Raw genomic sequence first — 18562 nt, 5'->3', positions numbered from 1 at the left:
AATGTCGTGCTTGCATTTAACGAGGAGGTGCAACATTCAGTTGATCGGTTGTCATCAAAAAAAAAAAAAAATTCAGTTGAAACTTGAAAGGCCAACTGGCTTTCTCTCTCTCTCTTCTTTTGTTTGAGGAACAACTTCCAAAACTCAAGTCAAAATTAATAAAAGACTCGACAATCGAGGAGTTAGAGTTGCATAAATATGTCGCTTTAACCAATATGCAGGAGTGAACTCAATTTTCTAAAACTGTGGCTAGACCTGTAAATGGACCGGATTTTGATCCGGACCCGCTCCAGATTCGTGGCTATTAGACGGGTTTGGATCGAAAATTTTGATCCATTGATCCGTTAAGGATCCGAATCTGTTAACCCGTTTATTTAACGGATCTAATACGGATTTAGGTCGATCCGATCCGTTAATGATCCGGCCCGTTTTCGTAATAATAAAATATTATTTTTTATTAATATATATTTTTTTTAAATATAAAATATAAAACATGAAGAATTTTTAATACAATTTTTTTGCAAAAATCTAAGGAACAGTCCATCACCCAAGATTCCAAGAAGCATTAAGAATTTTGATAATGTAATTCTACTTTTGGTGATACTTTTCATGTTGTTTTAATATTTTATTAATATCTTATGAGGTATCATGATATAAATTTAATATTACTATTTAAAATTTTAAAATTATAAACGGGTCGGATTAGCGGATCGGGTATCCGTTAATCCGGCGGATACGGATTTGGATCGAGCTATCAATGATCCGCCGGGTTAACGGAGCGGGTTTGGATCGAATTTTTTTTTAAGTAAACGGATTTGGATTTAGGTCGATCCGATCCAAATCCGGTCCATTTACAGGTCTAACTGTGGCATAAGTAATCAACAATTTTTTTTTTTTTTTTTTGATCAAATTTGAGACATACCAATAGTATGCTCCGTTCATAGATTAAGAAATAGTACAAAGACTACTCCAATAAGACACTTATGCTCTGAGTAGCCTATACCAAATACAAACACCTCGCCTTGCAGGCAATCTATTCTACCTAGTCACACACGCCGAGCACGCAATTGTGGTACGCTAGCAACTAAGTACTTCCACAAGACTCATAGAGGTATCTCTACCAGCATAGACAATAGGAACTAGGATCAACCTATCAAACAACTAGTGGCTCCTTACCCTTTGATGGGTCGGAACCATGAACTGCTTCCACCACGGTGAATTCCGGTAAACCATTCACCAATTTCTCCTCCTTCCTAGGAGTCTTGACCTTCTTTGCCGGTGACTTTTTCATAGGGGAAGCATGCACGACCTTAAGCTCCTTGGCCTTATTCTTTGCCCCCTTTGGCCTTCCCGGCCTTTTTTTTGTAGACTTCCTTCATAGGTTTCACAGGACACAATCCCATTGTCACAGCATCCAAATTTGTCTTACCTACTGCTAGACTGAGGCGTAGCTTCTTGGGAGAGCTAACCTCGTCATCCACACGTTTCCGACGCAGACCACAACTCGGAGCGGCCTCCAGCATCTCCTTCTCCACAGAACTACCATTGCCAAGCAGCTCCTGCCTTGGACCTCCCGAAGATAGTTCACTGCCAGTCTCCACCAGCTCAGGCATCGGTGCCTTACTGACTCCAGAACTTCCTGCACCACCATCGGGACCAATCTTGCGCTTGATTTCCTTCCTCCCTTTTGGTTTAGCTATTGGCAGAAAGCGCTCGAGGCCAACCTGTGGACTCAGCTGTGCTCCGAACACCATTGGTCTCACATGAGGAGACACATCCACACGGCTCAACACCCTGTCAAGGTTTCTCCGTACCGGCGACTGTGCACTCCTGACCGCCGCCGGCAAGGGCGGCCCAGCACATGGTAAACCCACATGAGTAAGCAAACCACAATCTTGACATCTTCCATAGAGATTTTCAAAGAAGAAATCGATATCTACATCAATCCCATCATCCACCATGAAGCAACGACGGAAGATCACAGGCTGCAGAAGATCCATCTCAACCCGGATCCGAATCCTTCCTTCTCCAAACTCTGTTATATCTTTCTGCAGATACCGCCCCAAAGCACTACCAATTCTTCTCAAACACCGATCGGTATGAAAGTCTGGTGGCAGCCCACGTACCTTGATCCAAAAGGCTATGGTAGAGAGCGGGACATCCTTAATCGCTCCCACTCCATCATAAGGTGCTAGGACAACCGGAGCTCTGTCAAAACCCCAAGGACCACCGCGAAGGATTCGGTTGCGGTCAGTTGGATCCGTCAAGGTGAACAGAAACCGGTCTCCATGTTCCTGAGCAGTGTACCGTCCATTCAATCTCCATGCACGACGGAACATGCCCATGAACGATCTTTTGTTAAAAGCCCTAGCCGTCAGCAGCTTCCCCACCAGATACGTCTGCGAACGCCGCAAACCTTCTCCACGAGCCGGCCGCAGATCCACCGGCCTGCGCACATCTGCCAGTCCAAGAGAGGCAGCCAGTCGGACAGCCATCTCATCCACCTCCTCCATGCCGGCAAACTGTGAAGTTTTCTAACTAGGGTTTTTTCCCTCTCTCTCTCTCGTCTAGCGGCTAGGGTTTTTTTTTTAAGTAATCAACAATATTAAAAAACTAACAAGTTTAAAATAACCGAGCAAAGTAATTTTTAGGTTTAACAATAATAAAAAATAAAAGTACTTGTGTTATGTTTTTAGAGACATTATTAACTAGTTTTTTGAAAAAGAAGAAAGAAATGAGTCCTACTTCTGCACCCCATAATCCCTTGTCGAGGAAAAAAAAACTTCTTTGAACTAAAATTATGTTCTGATGATGAAGTTAGTGTGGGTTTCCTATTCAATCCAAGAAACAATGCATGAAGTCAATTGCGGTTGCTTCCAACAGTCGATATACAAATGTGTACTTCTCACTCTCAATACTTGGTTGTCATGTTCATTAGGACTGTGCTTCTAATTAAACAACCTTCTAACCTCCTTTCTTCATTCTTGTACAACGTACAGTTTTACCACTAAATCAGGAGCTAGTCGGTGACAAACAGGCAATTGCATCGACCTTTCAACAAAACCAATAATTTACATTGGCAAAATATCTCCCACAGTCCCACTCAGTATAAGATGCTCTGTCGGTGGTGACTTGACTGATCCAGTCCTCTACCATTACCTTTTCTTCTTTTTCTTGGTAGTTTCGCTTCATCTTACAGGAAATACTCAGTGCACCTACTGAGACCCTCGTCCTCTTCTGCCCCTTCTTCATTTCACCAGCCTTTTCCACCCGTTCATACACATACACATACAATGTGTTCCTGCTTTCTCCACTTACCTTTTCTTGGTAGTTTCGTTTCATCTTACACGCCCTTGACTTCAAATTGACGTTGATCCAAGCTAGCAGGAAACTGTGATCATGCAGTGTACCTATTTTTGAGAGCTTCTTCCTCTTCCTCTTCTGCTCCTTCTTCATTCCATCAGCGAGCTGTGCCTGAAATCAATCAAAAAGCCAGATTCGATGGCCATCCAATTGGGAGCTTCTTCTTCTTTCTCCTCTGTTTTTTCCACCCGTTCACACACACACGATGTGTTTCTGAGTTTCAGAGGCGAGGATACTCGCTCTGCTTTCACAGGCCATTTGTACTGGAATTTGCTTCAGAAGGGAATCAACACCTTCATAGATGATGAGCTTACAAGAGGAGAGGAAATATCACAAGCACTTCTGCGAGCCATTGAAGGATCAAAGCTCTCTCTTATTGTTTTCTCTGAAAACTATGCATCCTCCAAGTGGTGTTTGGATGAACTAGTTCATATCCTTGAATGTAGAAGATCAAAGAACCAAATGGTTCGGCCAATCTTTTACAACGTGGAACCCTCGGATGTAAGAAACCAACGAGGTACATTTGGTGAGGCACTTGCACAGTATGAACGCAGATTCAAAGGTGACATGGACATGGTGTTAAGGTGGAGAGCAGCTCTTTCAGAAGCAGCAAATTTATCTGGGTGGCATTTCTCGGGCGGGTATATCATGCACTTGATTTTACTCATTTTAATCTAGCATAAGTTTTATGTTCTTCTATTGGTGTGTGATTATTATACAATACTGTTTTTTTCGAAGTAACAAGGTTTGTTTTATTAAATGTTTCATTTGATTTTAACACGGCAGATATGAATATGAATTTATTGATAAAATTGTTGAAGAGATTTCTGCAAAAGTAAAAGAACCTACCTATTTGGATATGCCAAAGTGCCAAGTTGGGCTAGACTCTCGGGTAAAACATATACTTAAAATGTTAGATGTTGAAGGAAGTGATGTACGCATGGTAGGAATATGGGGAATTGGCGGAATAGGCAAAACAACAATTGCCAAAGCTGTTTACAATACAATTGCCCATAAGTTTGATGGTAGCTGCTTTTTGGCAAATGTTAGAGAATATTCAGACCAACATGGAGGTTTAGTCGACCTACAAAATACTCTTCTCTCTACCATTGTGCGGCAGAAAGAATTGAAAATAAACAATGTTCATGAAGGAAACACTTTGTTGCGTAGAACGTTGAGATACAAAAGGGTTCTCTTAGTTCTTGATGATGTGAATAAATTAGACCAGCTATGTGCATTAGCCGGAGCATCAGATTGGTTTGGTTGTGGCAGCAGAATTATCATAACAACAAGAGATAAGCGTTTGTTGACTGCTCACGAAGTCAATCCTATATACAAGGCCAGGGAACTGGATGATCACGAAGGTTGTGAGCTCTTCAGGTTATATGCCTTCAAGAAAAAGAAAAATCATGATGATGATGAGAAACTCTGGATTAGCACTATTGTTAGATATGCTCATGGCCTTCCGTTAGCCCTGGTAGTTTTGGGTTCACATCTATGTGGTAGACCTATACATGAATGGCAAGCTATGTTAGATGGTTATAAAAGAAATCATCCCAAAGACATTCGAGATACTCTCAAAGTCAATTATGATGGACTGGAAGAAACAGTGAAAGAAGTTTTCCTCGACATTGCTTGTTTCTTCAACGGTAGGAATACAAGGGTTGTGATACATATACTAGAAGATTGTGACCGCAACAACCCCAAGCATAGTATTGAAGTTCTTGAAGAAAAGGCACTCATAAATGTTGATGTATATGGTTGTATTTCCATGCATGATTTGCTAGAAGAGATGGGAAAAGCTATAGCTCGGCAAGAGTCTACAAAGCTTGGTGAGCGAAGCAGATTGTGGCATCATAAGGATGTGCATGATGTTCTAACAAAAAACATGGTAAGTAGTTTCCATATGCTCAGATTTATATATATACATGAGTCAAGTCAGCTGATTGTCTATGTGTGTAGTTTATTCTAATTCGACAATCAATATCCGGGTAATATGTATTATCTGATTTTCTGATGAATTCTTAAAGAAAGAATAACACTGCATGTTTTTTATTATATAAGTACTCATTTTGCTAATACGATTGCCTTTTTCATACTAGGGAACAAGTAAAACTGAAGGTATAGTGATAAAAATGCCTACAGCAGATGAGATATGCTTGAATCCTAAATGCTTCAAAAAGATGAGAAATCTTAAAATTTTCATAAACATCAATGGATGGTTTTGTGGAAAGGTTGATTATTATCCGAATCAGTTGCAGTTACTTGAATGGCGTGACTGCCCGCTAAAATTTTTTCCCCGCAATTTTAATATGAAGAATATAATTCAACTTAATATGCCTCGTAGCTGCATCTCACGTTTCAAGGTATTTATATATTTTCAAGACTTTAATTTATTGAAATCTTTATACCTTTACCAATTTTCCATTTGATTTTTTCTTCTTCTTTGGTATGACAGAGTATGGAAAATCTGAAATCCTTAAATTTGAGTGGATGTAAATTCCTAACACAAAGCCCAGACCTGTCTGGAAGCCCAAACTTAGAGTTCCTGGATCTAAGCAATTGTAAAAGGTTAAAGGAGGTTCACTCTTCGGTTGGATCCCTCAAAAAGCTTGTTGACCTGAATCTTCAAAAATGCTCTAACCTTGTGAGGCTACCAGGAGAAGTCAACTGGAGATCCCTCCGATCCATTAATCTCAACTACTGCACAAGGCTGGAGAGTTTCCCTGAAATTGAGGGGGAGATGAAATACATGACATCCTTGAGTCTAGACCACACTGGCATCAAAGCATTGCCTTCATCCATTGGATATCTAATTAACCTTAGATCGTTGGTGTTAGCTAATTGTGGAAACCTCACAGATCTACCTTGCGGCATTTATGCCTTGCAGAAGTTAGAGTTCGTTTCTTTGAATTGCCCAAAACTCGAAAAATTCCCAAAAAAGGTGGACTCTGAAGTGCTTCCAACTTACTCAAAGGTTTCACATGACAACAACCGTGACTCTTTAACGAAAAGATGATAACATAATCGCCATAGATGGAAAGCTTGAAGAAGAAGATGAACTTACAGAGAAAAGAGAGAGAGCTTTAGACAAAAATATCTGAGAGATTTTCTAATTAATGAAGTCGTAATCCCAATTATTACAACACACTAGTATTTATAGCAGCTGAAAATAGATGGAAGAGACCCTAGCTATTACAGTGAATAACAGCCTGTAAATACACGTAAGCAACACATCACTGAGCTACCGCTACATGCATTACAGCTGGACACCATCTTATTCGTTGACAGCAGACTGAGACATGCATAGTCACCATGTTGACGTTCTCATTGACCTGCTAACACCTCCCCTCAATCTCAGTAGGGGTTAGCACACTGAGATTGACACAATGTGTACTGACAAGTGACAACTGAGCTAGTGTAACCCCTTCGTAAGACCATCTGCAGTATACTCAAAAGCTGGAGTATGCTCAGAAGAAGGAACATCATGAAGTAACAGATCATACCATTACACTCACTCTCTAACAACATGAAAAAGCTTTGCGTACCAGTTCTTGATGTATCCACACTAGTTCTATGAATTAAGGCACAAAAATCTTGAAATGTCTTCTTCTTGATACTCAAACATTTGGCTTTGGTAAGCATGGAATTCTCATAAATCGGACTTCTTCTTGGATCAAATTGTTCACAAGGTAAGTCAAAAAGCTGTAGAGACTGACTTGTGAGTTTCTTTTTCCACAGCCCATCTCCATCTATACATTTCAAATCACCATCAATAGTTTTTGGGCAACCTATCACCCGAGTTTTCAAGTTCAGTCCCTTAAAGTTTTCAGCAAGGAGGCACGCATTTGTGTTTGAGTCATCTCCTCCAATCACAACAAGACCATCCAAATCAAGCTTCACAGCTGTCTCATGTGCTTGCTTAAACTGCTCTGGAGTTTCAATCTTGTCTCTTCCACTACAAATCATATCAAAACCACCCTGATTTCTGTATGGATAAACATACTCCGGTGTAAGCTCAACGTATTTGCATTTCATGATACCAGCAGGTCCACCTCTGAAACCATACATTGTGCTCCCTTTGGCGCGAACTTGCAAGTAATCGAAAATTCCAGAAATCACATTGTGACCTCCAGGTGCATGGCCTCCAGATAACACGACACCAATCTTCAACTTCTGGTTAGGCAGCTCTGCACTGGAATCACACTCCACCAACTGTGCATCAGCTTGATCATTATTAATCATATTCTGATCTCCCCCATCAACCACAGCAGGAGAGACACCAATGTGGGTGTCAAGAGAGTTATCCAGAGTAGAACAGATAGAAAGAATAACTTGTGACTGATCCGGACTAAAAGAAGGACGAGGAGAACTAGTACCTGCATATGGAAAACCCTGTGCAGTAATAGAAACACTAGAAGAACTAGCTCCATTGATATTATGTACAGTCATTGCAGCAAGAGTAGAAGGAGGTTCAGCTCCTTGAAATGCATAGTTTGACCTGTGATGGCAGTCCAAGGATGCATGTCCCTTCAGGCCACAGATTTGACAAATGATCACAGAGTTAGAGATATGATTAGGAGGGATGTCAACCCTGTAGAAGCAATTTGCAGCAGTGTGGCCTTTCTTCCTACAGATTTGACACTTAGGTGATATCCCACTGTTGTTCCTATATTCACCATTGTTGTTATTGAGTGGATTCTGGAAGCACTTGCTAGCAATATGACCCTTCTTGTGACAAATTTGACATTCTGTGTTTTGATAGCAATTCCTGGTAGTATGACCTTTCTTGTTGCAGATTTGGCACTCAACACTAGCATGACTCCTGAAGGTACTACCTCCTTGGCTGTCAGTTTGATTGAATTTCCCATTATTATTCCAGGAAGTCAGTTTATTACCTGTCCAGAGACCTTTGCCCTTGTCAGTTCCATATGTGCTTGAGTAAGACTTATTCTCACTGCTAGAGTAGTGAGGAATATTGTTAGGCCTGTATGTATTACTTCTAGTTGCCATAGCAGTCATAGAGTTCTGTGGCAGGAGTTGTCCCTCAATGTCCCTTTCTGCGGCAAGAAGCTGAACCCTAAGATCTTTCAAAGAAATAGGTGTATCTCTTGCACGAATTACTGTCTTGATCATAGAGTATTCATCAAGCAGACCATTCAGTGTGACAACAACAATATCTTCATCAATGAGAGTAACTCCAACTGAGCTTAATTGATCTCTTGCATGTTTGATTCGCAGCAGATACTCATCCACAGAATCAGCACCTTTCTTGATAGTCTGTAAATCAGTCTTCAACTGCATAATATTGGCTCTTGAGCAGGAAGAGAACCTCTCAAGCAAAGCAAGCCAGGCATCATGAGAGGATTTGCTGCCAACAATAACCTCCATAGTGTCATCATCCAGAGTAGCCATTAGAAGGCCAAGCAGGGCTTTATCAGTCTTCTTCCAAATCTTGTAAGCACTAGTGATTTCCCTTGTAACTTCACCTTGTTCAGTAAGAACAAAGCAAGGTGGACAGAGAAATGTGCCATCAAAGTAGCCAAACAAGTCAATTCCCTCTAGGACAGACTGAAACTGAAAACTCCATTTCACAAAGTTGTTCTCTCCAAGTCGAACAGTGATCATGCTCAGCAGTGAGCGAATCTCAGATTGTGACACAACAATGATATTCATTTTATCACAAATCAACAAGTTATAGCAATTATCAGAATTTTGTTATCAACTGTTATCAATTATCAGAATTTTGTTATCAACAATGATATTCCTCAACACACAAGTTTTGTTATCAACTGTTATATTATCACAAAGTTCACAAAGGACTATGAACAGCTTTATCATCAACTTATAGATCTCCTCATATGAAGGTTGTAAGAGTCAGATGCATCACAATGAACATATGAGCACAGCTACAGTGAAATTGAGAGAACACAGAGTGAATAAAGCTCACCAGATGAAGCCATTGCTTGGAGTAAGCTTGAGACGAAGAGTAAGCATGATTTGTAGAGTAGAATCTAGAATCACACCTTGATTTTCCAGAATTCAAATTAGAGTAGCCAAAACAAGAATCACAGCTAGAGTTCAGAAGAAACGAGCTCAGATGCACACAAATTCACAGATCTAGAGCACCACTACAAGCACAGTCGAGATCTAAGCTACAAAAGTAAATCTAGGACTTCAGCTCATATGAATCACACAGACTTTGATTGCGGAAGCAGGAAGTGGATGAATTACAACTACAACATGATGATAGGCCACAGGATCATGAGCCGTAGCTCTGATACCATGATAACATAATCGCCATAGATGGAAAGCTTGAAGAAGAAGATGAACTTACAGAGAAAAGAGAGAGAGCTTTAGACAAAAATATCTGAGAGATTTTCTAATTAATGAAGTCGTAATCCCAATTATTACAACACACTAGTATTTATAGCAGCTGAAAATAGATGGAAGAGACCCTAGCTATTACAGTGAATAACAGCCTGTAAATACACGTAAGCAACACATCACTGAGCTACCACTACATGCATTACAGCTGGACACCATCTTATTCGTTGACAGCAGACTGAGACATGCATAGTCACCATGTTGACGTTCTCATTGACCTGCTAACAAAAGAAACAGACGGAGTGATGAAGGCAGTTCATTGGAGCCAGAGCCAGACACTGAATTCAATTCGGCGCTTCCTTGGCTAGATGGATTCTCTGCGATTGGATGCAATTGGTCTAATATTGATTTCCTCGCGTCCCTTGATTGTGCATCCACTTTATATTACCTTAATTTATCAGGAAGCCCCATTGTTATTCTTCCCGAATGCATCATCAACAAATTTGTCAACTTGTCGAGACTCGATTTGAGATTGTGCACGAGGCTCGTAGAAATTCCAGAGCTTCCACCAAGGATTCGCCGGTTGTGGTTGAGCGGTTGCGTATCATTGGAAAGAATTTCGAAGTTGTCGAACATTTTGGAGCGTAAAGAATCACAAATGATTGAGGAGATGGACTTGACTAATTGCTGGAGACTCTGTCAAAATTTGGTTGAGATGGCAAACAAGGATGATGATGAGGTGGACGCTGATCTCTTCTCTCGACTCCTATCTTCTCAGCGATCCAAATTCACAATTACATTTCCAGTTCCAAGAAGCGAGATTCCAAAGTGGTTCAGCTGTCAAATGGATTTCAAGGGGCATCGACGGTTTGAATTTTATATCGAAACACTTGCAAATTTCAAATGGGACAACACAGGATTGGCTCTCTGTGTTGCTTTTGATCAAAAGCTACAAGATACTCTCTGTTTGCGCGTCTATATTCACATCAATGAAGTACATGTTTCATCTAGCGGCTTACAGTTGGTTTATTCAGCAGGGTCGGATCATGTGTGGCTGCACTATGTTCCATTCCTTGAAATGTGGCGATTTGGTTATATGCGTCCATTGCCACCTTTTACTTGTCGAGTCATTATTTATCCAGTCGGTGGGTTATTTGCCCACAAAAACTTGTCGAGTCATTATTTGTCCTTCAAAAGCTGTGGGGTCCACCTTGTAATGCCACCCAATGAAGACGTTTGTATGAAGCTAATCCGTGCAGAGAACCTCACCAGTGAACTTTCTCATGATGAACTTAAAAAGGTATCGTTTCCTTTTGTGAAAATTTCCTCATTTCAGAGATAATATGTGACATTTGCAGCAAAACGGAGGACTGACATCTGAACAACAATGCTATTGCAGGACTTCTGGGACAATTATCGTCCCAAACAGAGGACTGACTGCAAAGAATTATTTACTGATGCACAACTGGAGAACGAAAAGCTGTAATTACTGATGCAGCATGGCATTGTCTATGGACCAGTGTGACGGATACAGGTTTACATTTTCAAATTCTAGCTCCCTTTCTTTGATATCTTTGGAGTTTCAAGATTGGTTTGTAATATCAACTCTTTGTTGGCATTCTCCATATGTGTGGATAGAGTTGAACTAGTTTACCATGCCCAATTCCATGTAACTAATAAGTGCAAAATTGCATCAGTGAAAGGAATATTAAATTTGTAATTTAGAAGCTTGATCTAGTGCACTAATCTACTTCACTAAACTCATTGATGAACTTGTAGACGTTTTCTCGTCCGATAGCCACTTTCAAGGTCTTTCTATTTTCTGATTATATAGCATCGTTTTCTGAATTTATTTCCTCATCCAAAGGTATGCTACTTCTCTATTAATACGCAGCTGCTCTTTTGATTTCGGATTGAACTGCTAATATATACATTCGCTTATGGGCCTTAGAAATGTTGGCGAGAAAGAATAAAAGCCCTTACTTTCGCTTAATTAGTTTGGTTTCCTGGATTGCTAATCTTGGTGTCAGATTATGCTGCTGATGCAGTATAGCATTACTTCAGTTTACTAGATTCTCTAAATGTTAGGTTTCACATGGTTGATTGATTTTAGCATATGCCATGTAAATTTGTACTAGATGCAAAGACTCATTGGAGGAAGTTTGATTAGGTTCTGGTGTAGAGATATTCACGCCATGAGTATTTGAAACTTTAGATGATTCTGTCATTACTACAGTTTTTCTGTTGACCAGACGGAATCATGTAATACTGTACATCAGATAGGTGGTTTGAGTTCCTGCTAAAGGAAATGATTTTTTTTTTGTTTGAAACCTTTCTTTCATTATTGAGTTAAAAGAAGGACAGGTTAACTCATCATAATGTTTACTTTGCTCCCTTATTGTCATTGCAGGGAATGCCCTGAGGAAGCTGTTGCATCACTAATGGTTACTGCAGCTAGGTTTTCTGATTTACCCGAGTTTTGTGACATTAGGCCACTAATTCTGGATTATTATGTGGATCAAAAGGTAATTATTTATTGACCTGCACTTGATGGAATTTTAGGAATCCCTAACTGCTTTGAAACTGACTAACTGAATTCCTGAATGATAGTTTGTTGAGAACATAGCTTCAAAGCCACCCACATTGGAGAAGAAGGTTCAGTTGACATAGCATTGGAGTTTTCAATAAAGTGGGACTCCAAGGCCTTTGAACAAAGGATGTCTAAACCTCCTGCATTTATACAGGTCTGGCCTACTGTGTTGCTGTAATAACACCTGTATCAGATATTCACATAAAATACAAAATCCTGGGATGTCAAATTTTGGTGAATTTCTTATTTGGGAAAAAAAGTATTGCTCTTTTGAATTCTAAGGCAGTTGCAATTTCGCAGTGCAAACCATGAAATTTTGGATATGTATAGGGTTTCAGGCACAAGCATCAATCTGTGTAAGCAAAGCTATGAAATGGTGGGAGAAAACCCTAAAACTGAACATGGTGGAGATCCATTCTGCTAAGAACTCATTGATTCTTTGCATAATGCTGGTGATAGATTGGTTGTAGTGGATTTTTACTCACCTGGTTATGGAGATTGTAGAGCTCTCCATCCCAAGGTATATTTCATATTTCATTTTTGGGTATCGAGTCATATTTCATTGCTGTTTTGTGTTCGCATACTCATAATCAGAGTAATTTTGTATCTAACCAGTTTAGAATACGAGCTTTCCTTCTACTGTGGTTTTCCCCCATTTTCGTTTTACAATCTTCCTACTATGCTATCTCAGCAGAAAAACCCACCTAGGGATTTGCAACCTCTGCCGCCGCAGCCACAGTTAGCTTCAAATCATAGTCATGCTCAACCCGATAAGCATACATTCTCTATAAGGTGATTATTTGATTACCAATTTTTGTTTTCCAATTCTATTTCATAATTTTTGCTATGTTTTGTTGTATGTTGTCATGTGTAATTGGATAATTGTAGAGTTACTGATCACAGCCCCATTTCATTCTGATATGGACGAATTTCTAAATACGATATTAAGCACATCCATATGATTTTGATTGATTTACATGGAGATTATCTGAAATTTACAGTTAACTTTGAAATCTTATGGTAGTTGGGCATAATTTCTTTTCTGTTGAGATGTTATATCAGAGGGTCTCATAAAATCAAAGTATGGCTGAAATTGGTCGTACTGTAACTGCCTATATTATGAGGACAGGAAATACAAGCCTTGTTCTGTAAAGTTTGCACCAAACAATAAGCAATACACTTAGAATCATAACCATCATTCTCCTACTCATACCCCACTGACTTCATTCACATACCCTTCTATTTTTCCTGCCCTGCCAAGCAAAACTCCCTACCTCTCTATTCCTCTTACTTGCCAAGAAAGAGTTACACTACTCTGTTCTGGATAACATGGTCTTTCCATCTTAAAATGACTCCCTTTCACCTAACTATGCAGTATGCACTAATATATAGTTATATACCCTCCCCCTTCTTCACCTTATGCTCAAGTTCTCCACCTTGGTTCCTTACTCTCTCTTACTAAATCAATCCACAAACACATCAACAGTAAAACAATGACACCCCAATACCTCTTCTCACTATTCTTTTTCGTGATCTTCTTCTTCCATTTGCACATAATTTCTGCTCAATCTCCAGCAGTTGCATATTTGCTTCAGAATGCCTATAGCTGCATATTTACTATTCCTTTTGCATTACTATTAATTTGAAATAGCAAGCAGCTACGTATAAGCCCCTAAGCTTTCATTTAGTATTAATAGACGAGATGCTAAGCCTATAGCCCTAGCTGCCCTCTTTAGATATTTAAAGCAGATTCCTTGTAATTCGCTTTTTGTTTATTCAATAAAAAGCTGTTTCTTTTCAAAAAAAAAAAAAAAAAACAAGAGGCAGAATAGCTCCTGTAACTTGGCATGAGTTGTTTGGGGTGCAATCTGGTGATGGATTTTCACCAGGTCTGTACCTATGTTTGGTCTATAGCACAGTTTTAAAGCATAAATTTACCTCATTTTTGTGTAAGAGGCAAATAAGCAAGGAACATTTTTGGTCATGGAGACTTAGTAGTTTTGTTACTGAAAAGGCCAATACAAGACTATTTTCGTTTTGAATTTTGTAGCATTATCAATATGAAATTATTTTTTCATTCTCAAATGAAATTTGCCATCCTTAATCTGTTTCCATACATATATGCTCTGCCTGTTTAAAATGCTAGGTTTTCTAAGAAAAAAATTTAAATCATGTGGATACAATCCAATTTAGCAAGCACTTATAGTTTATTCTTCAGGATTTGTTGCTTTTGCCAAGAAAACATGTGAGGACGGCATTCTGCATGAAGCTTGTTAGACCAATTGGTTGCTTTCTATTTGGTGATGTTAGTGGTAACTGATAAGGGGTTCAAACTGCATCTTCCACATATCTTAATTTTATCAGATTGATTAAAGTTGGGGGTTGTACTGTAACCCTCCACTAGGGGAAATTTATATTTTCATATTGGCAGAAGTTGGATCCCATATTAGATCAAATTATGCTGAAATCTTTGTGGTTGGCCATCAAATTACAGATTTTCTACCAACTAATTAAACTAAGGGTACTAATACAATTTTGAGTAAAATCATCATGTGAAAGGTGCTTATTTGCAGATTTATTTTATGGTTTATATTTTTATCAAAGCAACTTTGTTGAAGTATTACCAATACATGGCTAACGTTTATATGGCAGCAAGTTGGCAAATCTGCAGAAGGGCCTAACAAAAGCAAAAGCGGCACCTCTCTTGGACAAGCTTGTTTTTGACATGTCAGTTATTATTCCTTCATCTTTCTATTCTTGAAATATCTCGTTTTACATTTGAACAATGCATTACTTCTATCTTATGCGTTACATTCTAACAAACTGTGTTATTTGCGGTAGATAAAACAAGAGCTAGGAGGACAAGTTCGTATAATGTTGTCTGGTGCTGCACCTTTGCCCAGGCATGTGGAGGAATTTATCAGAAGGATATGGTATGGTTGACTGCATAACATAATGAATAGATACATATTATACTTGAATCAGTTAAATCATAGTGAAGATCAAGAAAATTGTACAAGGTTAAGTATTCATGGTATATGTGTTTGACCTATGAGATGTCAGTATGAATGCTTTTTTTGTACTCATTCAAATGACCTCAAGTTTCTAAATCAGCTACCACAAGACATCAGAAGCAGATATATATGAAACGGAGAGAACTACATTTCATCAGTTTGTTAAATCGTGTAGGCCTTACTGAAAGCTGTGGTGGGTGTTTTACGTCCCTTGGCAATGTTTATCCTATGATTGGAACTGTTGGTGCCCCCCTGACAACTATTGAAGCGCGGCTTGAGTCGGTCCCAGAACTGGGATATGATGCACTTTCTAGTGTGCCATGTGGAGAGATTTTCCTAGGAGGAAAAACCTTGTTTTCTGGTTACCACAAGCGACAAGATCTAACTGAAGAAGTCCTTATTGATGGGTGGTTCCGTACAGGTAAATGTCTACAATACTAGAAATGAAGTACTTTTTTGGTTGATGCTCAATCGTTTGGTTTCTTTTCAAGAGGGCGCCTTCAAAATTTTTGTTGATGATTCATTTGGAGTGGATGGATCACAGGTGATATAGGAGGATGGCAGCCTAATGGAGCAATGAAAGTTACAGACAGGAAAATGGAAGTATTTAAACTGTCTCAAGGTGAATATGTTGCTATGGAAAGCATTGAAAGCAAATACTTGCAATGGCCCCTTATCACATCGGTATGTCACTAACTTCTGTATTCTAGAATAAATTAGTTTGTGTTCGTCTTTGTGCTACATTTGAATTTTGTGGTAGTGTCCTCTACCCTTCTTTCATGTTATCAGAAGTTACAGCTGGATATCTTTACATCTTACCTTTCATCTGGTCGGCAGATATGGGTTTATGGGAACGGCTTTGAGTCATTTCTTGTTGCTGTGGTTGTTCCTGGCAGAAAGGCCTTGGAGGACTGGGCAGCTGAGCATCATTTGACTGATGATTACAAATCATTGTGTCAAAACCTGAAAGCAAGAAATTACATTTTGGATGAGCTCAATATTACGGGTCAGAAACAGCAAGTATGTGCTCCATCGCTGTTCCTAAATTCATCCTATGTTGATTAACTAGTCATCTGACTAAAAAGACATTTAAATTGCAGCTTCGAGGGTTTGAGTTGTTAGAAGCAGCTTCAAAATTTGGTTCAGATGGCAAAGAAGGAAGATGATGAGGTGGGCTCTAATTTCTTCTCTTGACTCCTATCTTGCTTTTCTTGGGAGGAATTTTCTTAGTAGGTAATTTCTTTATACTTTTCTATCCAAGAACTCATTTTTGTTGGCAAAGGACTGGTCATTAATTTGCAATGACATAATACCTAAGTATTACAATTAGGTGTTTTATTAAAGATTAAAAATCAATCGAACTTTCCTTTTTGTATTGGGGATGTCTCTGTCTGTTCTTCACAACCTGTTATTCCCTCATTAAATAGTCAAAAGCCGAGTTAAAAAAAAGTTTACACGAATATACACATCTAGAATAATTATTGTACAAACCTCAGTCAAGTGGCAACATCACTGATCTATAGCATTAACAGAGGATATAAAGGTAAGCTTTCACCACCACTGCATGTACTCATATTAATCACTGAGCAAGTGAAACGAAAAAAGCATAAAATGAAATCCAATACAGTATCTGGTTTGAAAAGGATATGCGGTTATGTTGGTAGTTTCTATAGAAGTAGGATAACCCCACATTAGGACTTATCTCTACATTCCTCAGTGGATGAGTTTGTATAGTTGATCTTTGCACAAACATTTGATTTATACAAATTTGTTCCTGTTTTTTGTTTTGAAGCTGTTTATATCTTAACTTTCTCTGGTTGGCAGATTTGGGTTTCCGGGAACAACTTTGAGTCGTTTCTTGCTGCTGTGGTGACTTTGGTGGACAGGACAGGTAGCTGAACATCATTTGACCAATGACTTTAGATCATTGTGTCAAAACCTGAGGGCAAGATATGAATTTTGGATGAGGTAAATAGTAAGAAACAGCTAGTATGTCGACAATTGTCTGAAGGATGAATTCCCTGTTACTATTTTCATGCATGCACTATCGTACTCATCTAGTCATCTGACATGGAATGCATTCCTGCAGTTTCCAGATTCTGGGGAAAATCACTTTGACACGGAGAGTGATCTCTCAGAACTCTCAAATGAGAGAGTACATGCAAGATTGGCTGTCCTCCTGTCCCACTGTCTGTGCGGCTGCTGAAATTATTGAGTCATCAGCTAATACCAAATGTCATGTGTGGCTGCCTTCTTAGTAGATGAGTTATTTTCCAGTCTTTATAGCAGTGTAGTGGTGTTCCTCAGATGCTGCATGGTGCTCCTAGTAATGCCACGTCGATAGGATGTAAACCCTCTCTATATATGGAGGTCACGGTCCATGAAGATAGGGACTTCTCATAAAGGTTTGGTGAATATATTGGTCAATAGGCAGTCATGATTATGAAAGATGATGATGATGATGACCTTGAAAGTGGAAAACCAATTGCATTCACTTTAGAGAATAATCTCCAAGTTATTTCCTAGTTCCAGCGTTTGTGATCATTAATGTTTTCTGGTGCTTGCTATTTTTGGCGACTCGCATGGCATTCCTGACCAAGGCTTCCTGGGGCTTGTTTTGATGTATGAGTTGTTACTTGCTTTATTGATTTGTGCTGCCTTGCTGCTTAGTTTTTTGCTATGCTTGTTGTAGATTTTGTTTCTCTAATTTCAGCTGCATTTTTGTTTCTTTTCTGTTTTCGAGGTTGGGAGATTTCCTTTGCCAACTGATTTAGTTTGCGGCATGGCTCTGTAATTTTATTTACTTTTAATGTTGGGGGGAATGGGGGTGAAGAAAAGAACAAACTATCCGATTTAGTTTGCTGCATGCCTCTGTAATTTTATTTACTTTTAATGTTGGGGGTGAAGAAAAGAACAAACTATCGACTTATCACTCAAATCAGAGCGCACTCTGCACTTATTTGCAATAAGATGTGTGGATATTCTTTCAATTGTGTTTACATCTTTGTTTTTGTTTTTGTTTTTGCTTTGCAAATGTAAGTTTGTAGTTCTTTTCAACAGAGATAACCCACTTTGTTACAATACTCCATTTCCCAAACAATCACATAAGGTCCTTGAAGAATGTGTGAGAAAATTGTGTGTTCTTTCTACTGAATCTTCAAAATATGAGTAGAAACTTGAGCAGACTTCATCTTCTTTGATGTGTAGAAAGAATGGTCAGAAGTTATATTTCTTACTATCTGAATCTTCAAAATATGAGTAGAAACTT

At 39.0% G+C, this 18562-nt stretch overlaps 2 protein-coding genes across 3 annotated transcripts; both read left to right on the top strand.

Moving 5' to 3' along the window:
• Positions 1–3328: 3328 nt before the first annotated feature.
• On the top strand, positions 3329–6382 carry LOC133737275 (TMV resistance protein N-like). Its single transcript, XM_062164871.1, has 4 exons — positions 3329–4004; positions 4150–5254; positions 5466–5729; positions 5822–6382. The coding sequence occupies exons 1-4, from the start codon at positions 3502–3504 to the stop codon at positions 6380–6382; spliced, it is 2433 nt and encodes an 810-aa protein (XP_062020855.1). The 5' UTR covers positions 3329–3501.
• A 4631-nt stretch (positions 6383–11013) lies between these two features.
• Positions 11014–18293, top strand: LOC133740643 (probable CoA ligase CCL6). 2 transcript variants are annotated; one of them, XM_062168584.1, is made up of 13 exons: positions 11014–11224; positions 12101–12215; positions 12301–12434; positions 12581–12800; positions 12896–13072; positions 14933–15006; positions 15120–15213; positions 15453–15715; positions 15839–15978; positions 16084–16314; positions 16395–16527; positions 17119–17262; positions 17384–18293. In XM_062168584.1, exons 4-11 carry the CDS (start codon positions 12772–12774, stop codon positions 16458–16460), a joined length of 1074 nt encoding a protein of 357 aa, XP_062024568.1. In that variant the 5' UTR covers positions 11014–11224; positions 12101–12215; positions 12301–12434; positions 12581–12771; the 3' UTR covers positions 16461–16527; positions 17119–17262; positions 17384–18293. The 2 variants fall into 2 exon arrangements, with proteins under 2 accessions (XP_062024568.1, XP_062024569.1); XM_062168585.1 differs by having other exon boundaries at positions 11016–11224; positions 12301–12800; positions 16132–16314.
• Positions 18294–18562: the final 269 nt, after the last annotated feature.

This window comes from Rosa rugosa, chromosome 3, assembly GCF_958449725.1.
Source record: "Rosa rugosa chromosome 3, drRosRugo1.1, whole genome shotgun sequence".
Taxonomy (NCBI): domain Eukaryota; kingdom Viridiplantae; phylum Streptophyta; class Magnoliopsida; order Rosales; family Rosaceae; genus Rosa; species Rosa rugosa.
Note: the sequence above shows the minus strand (reverse complement) of the source record. Positions and strands in the feature narration are given on the sequence as shown.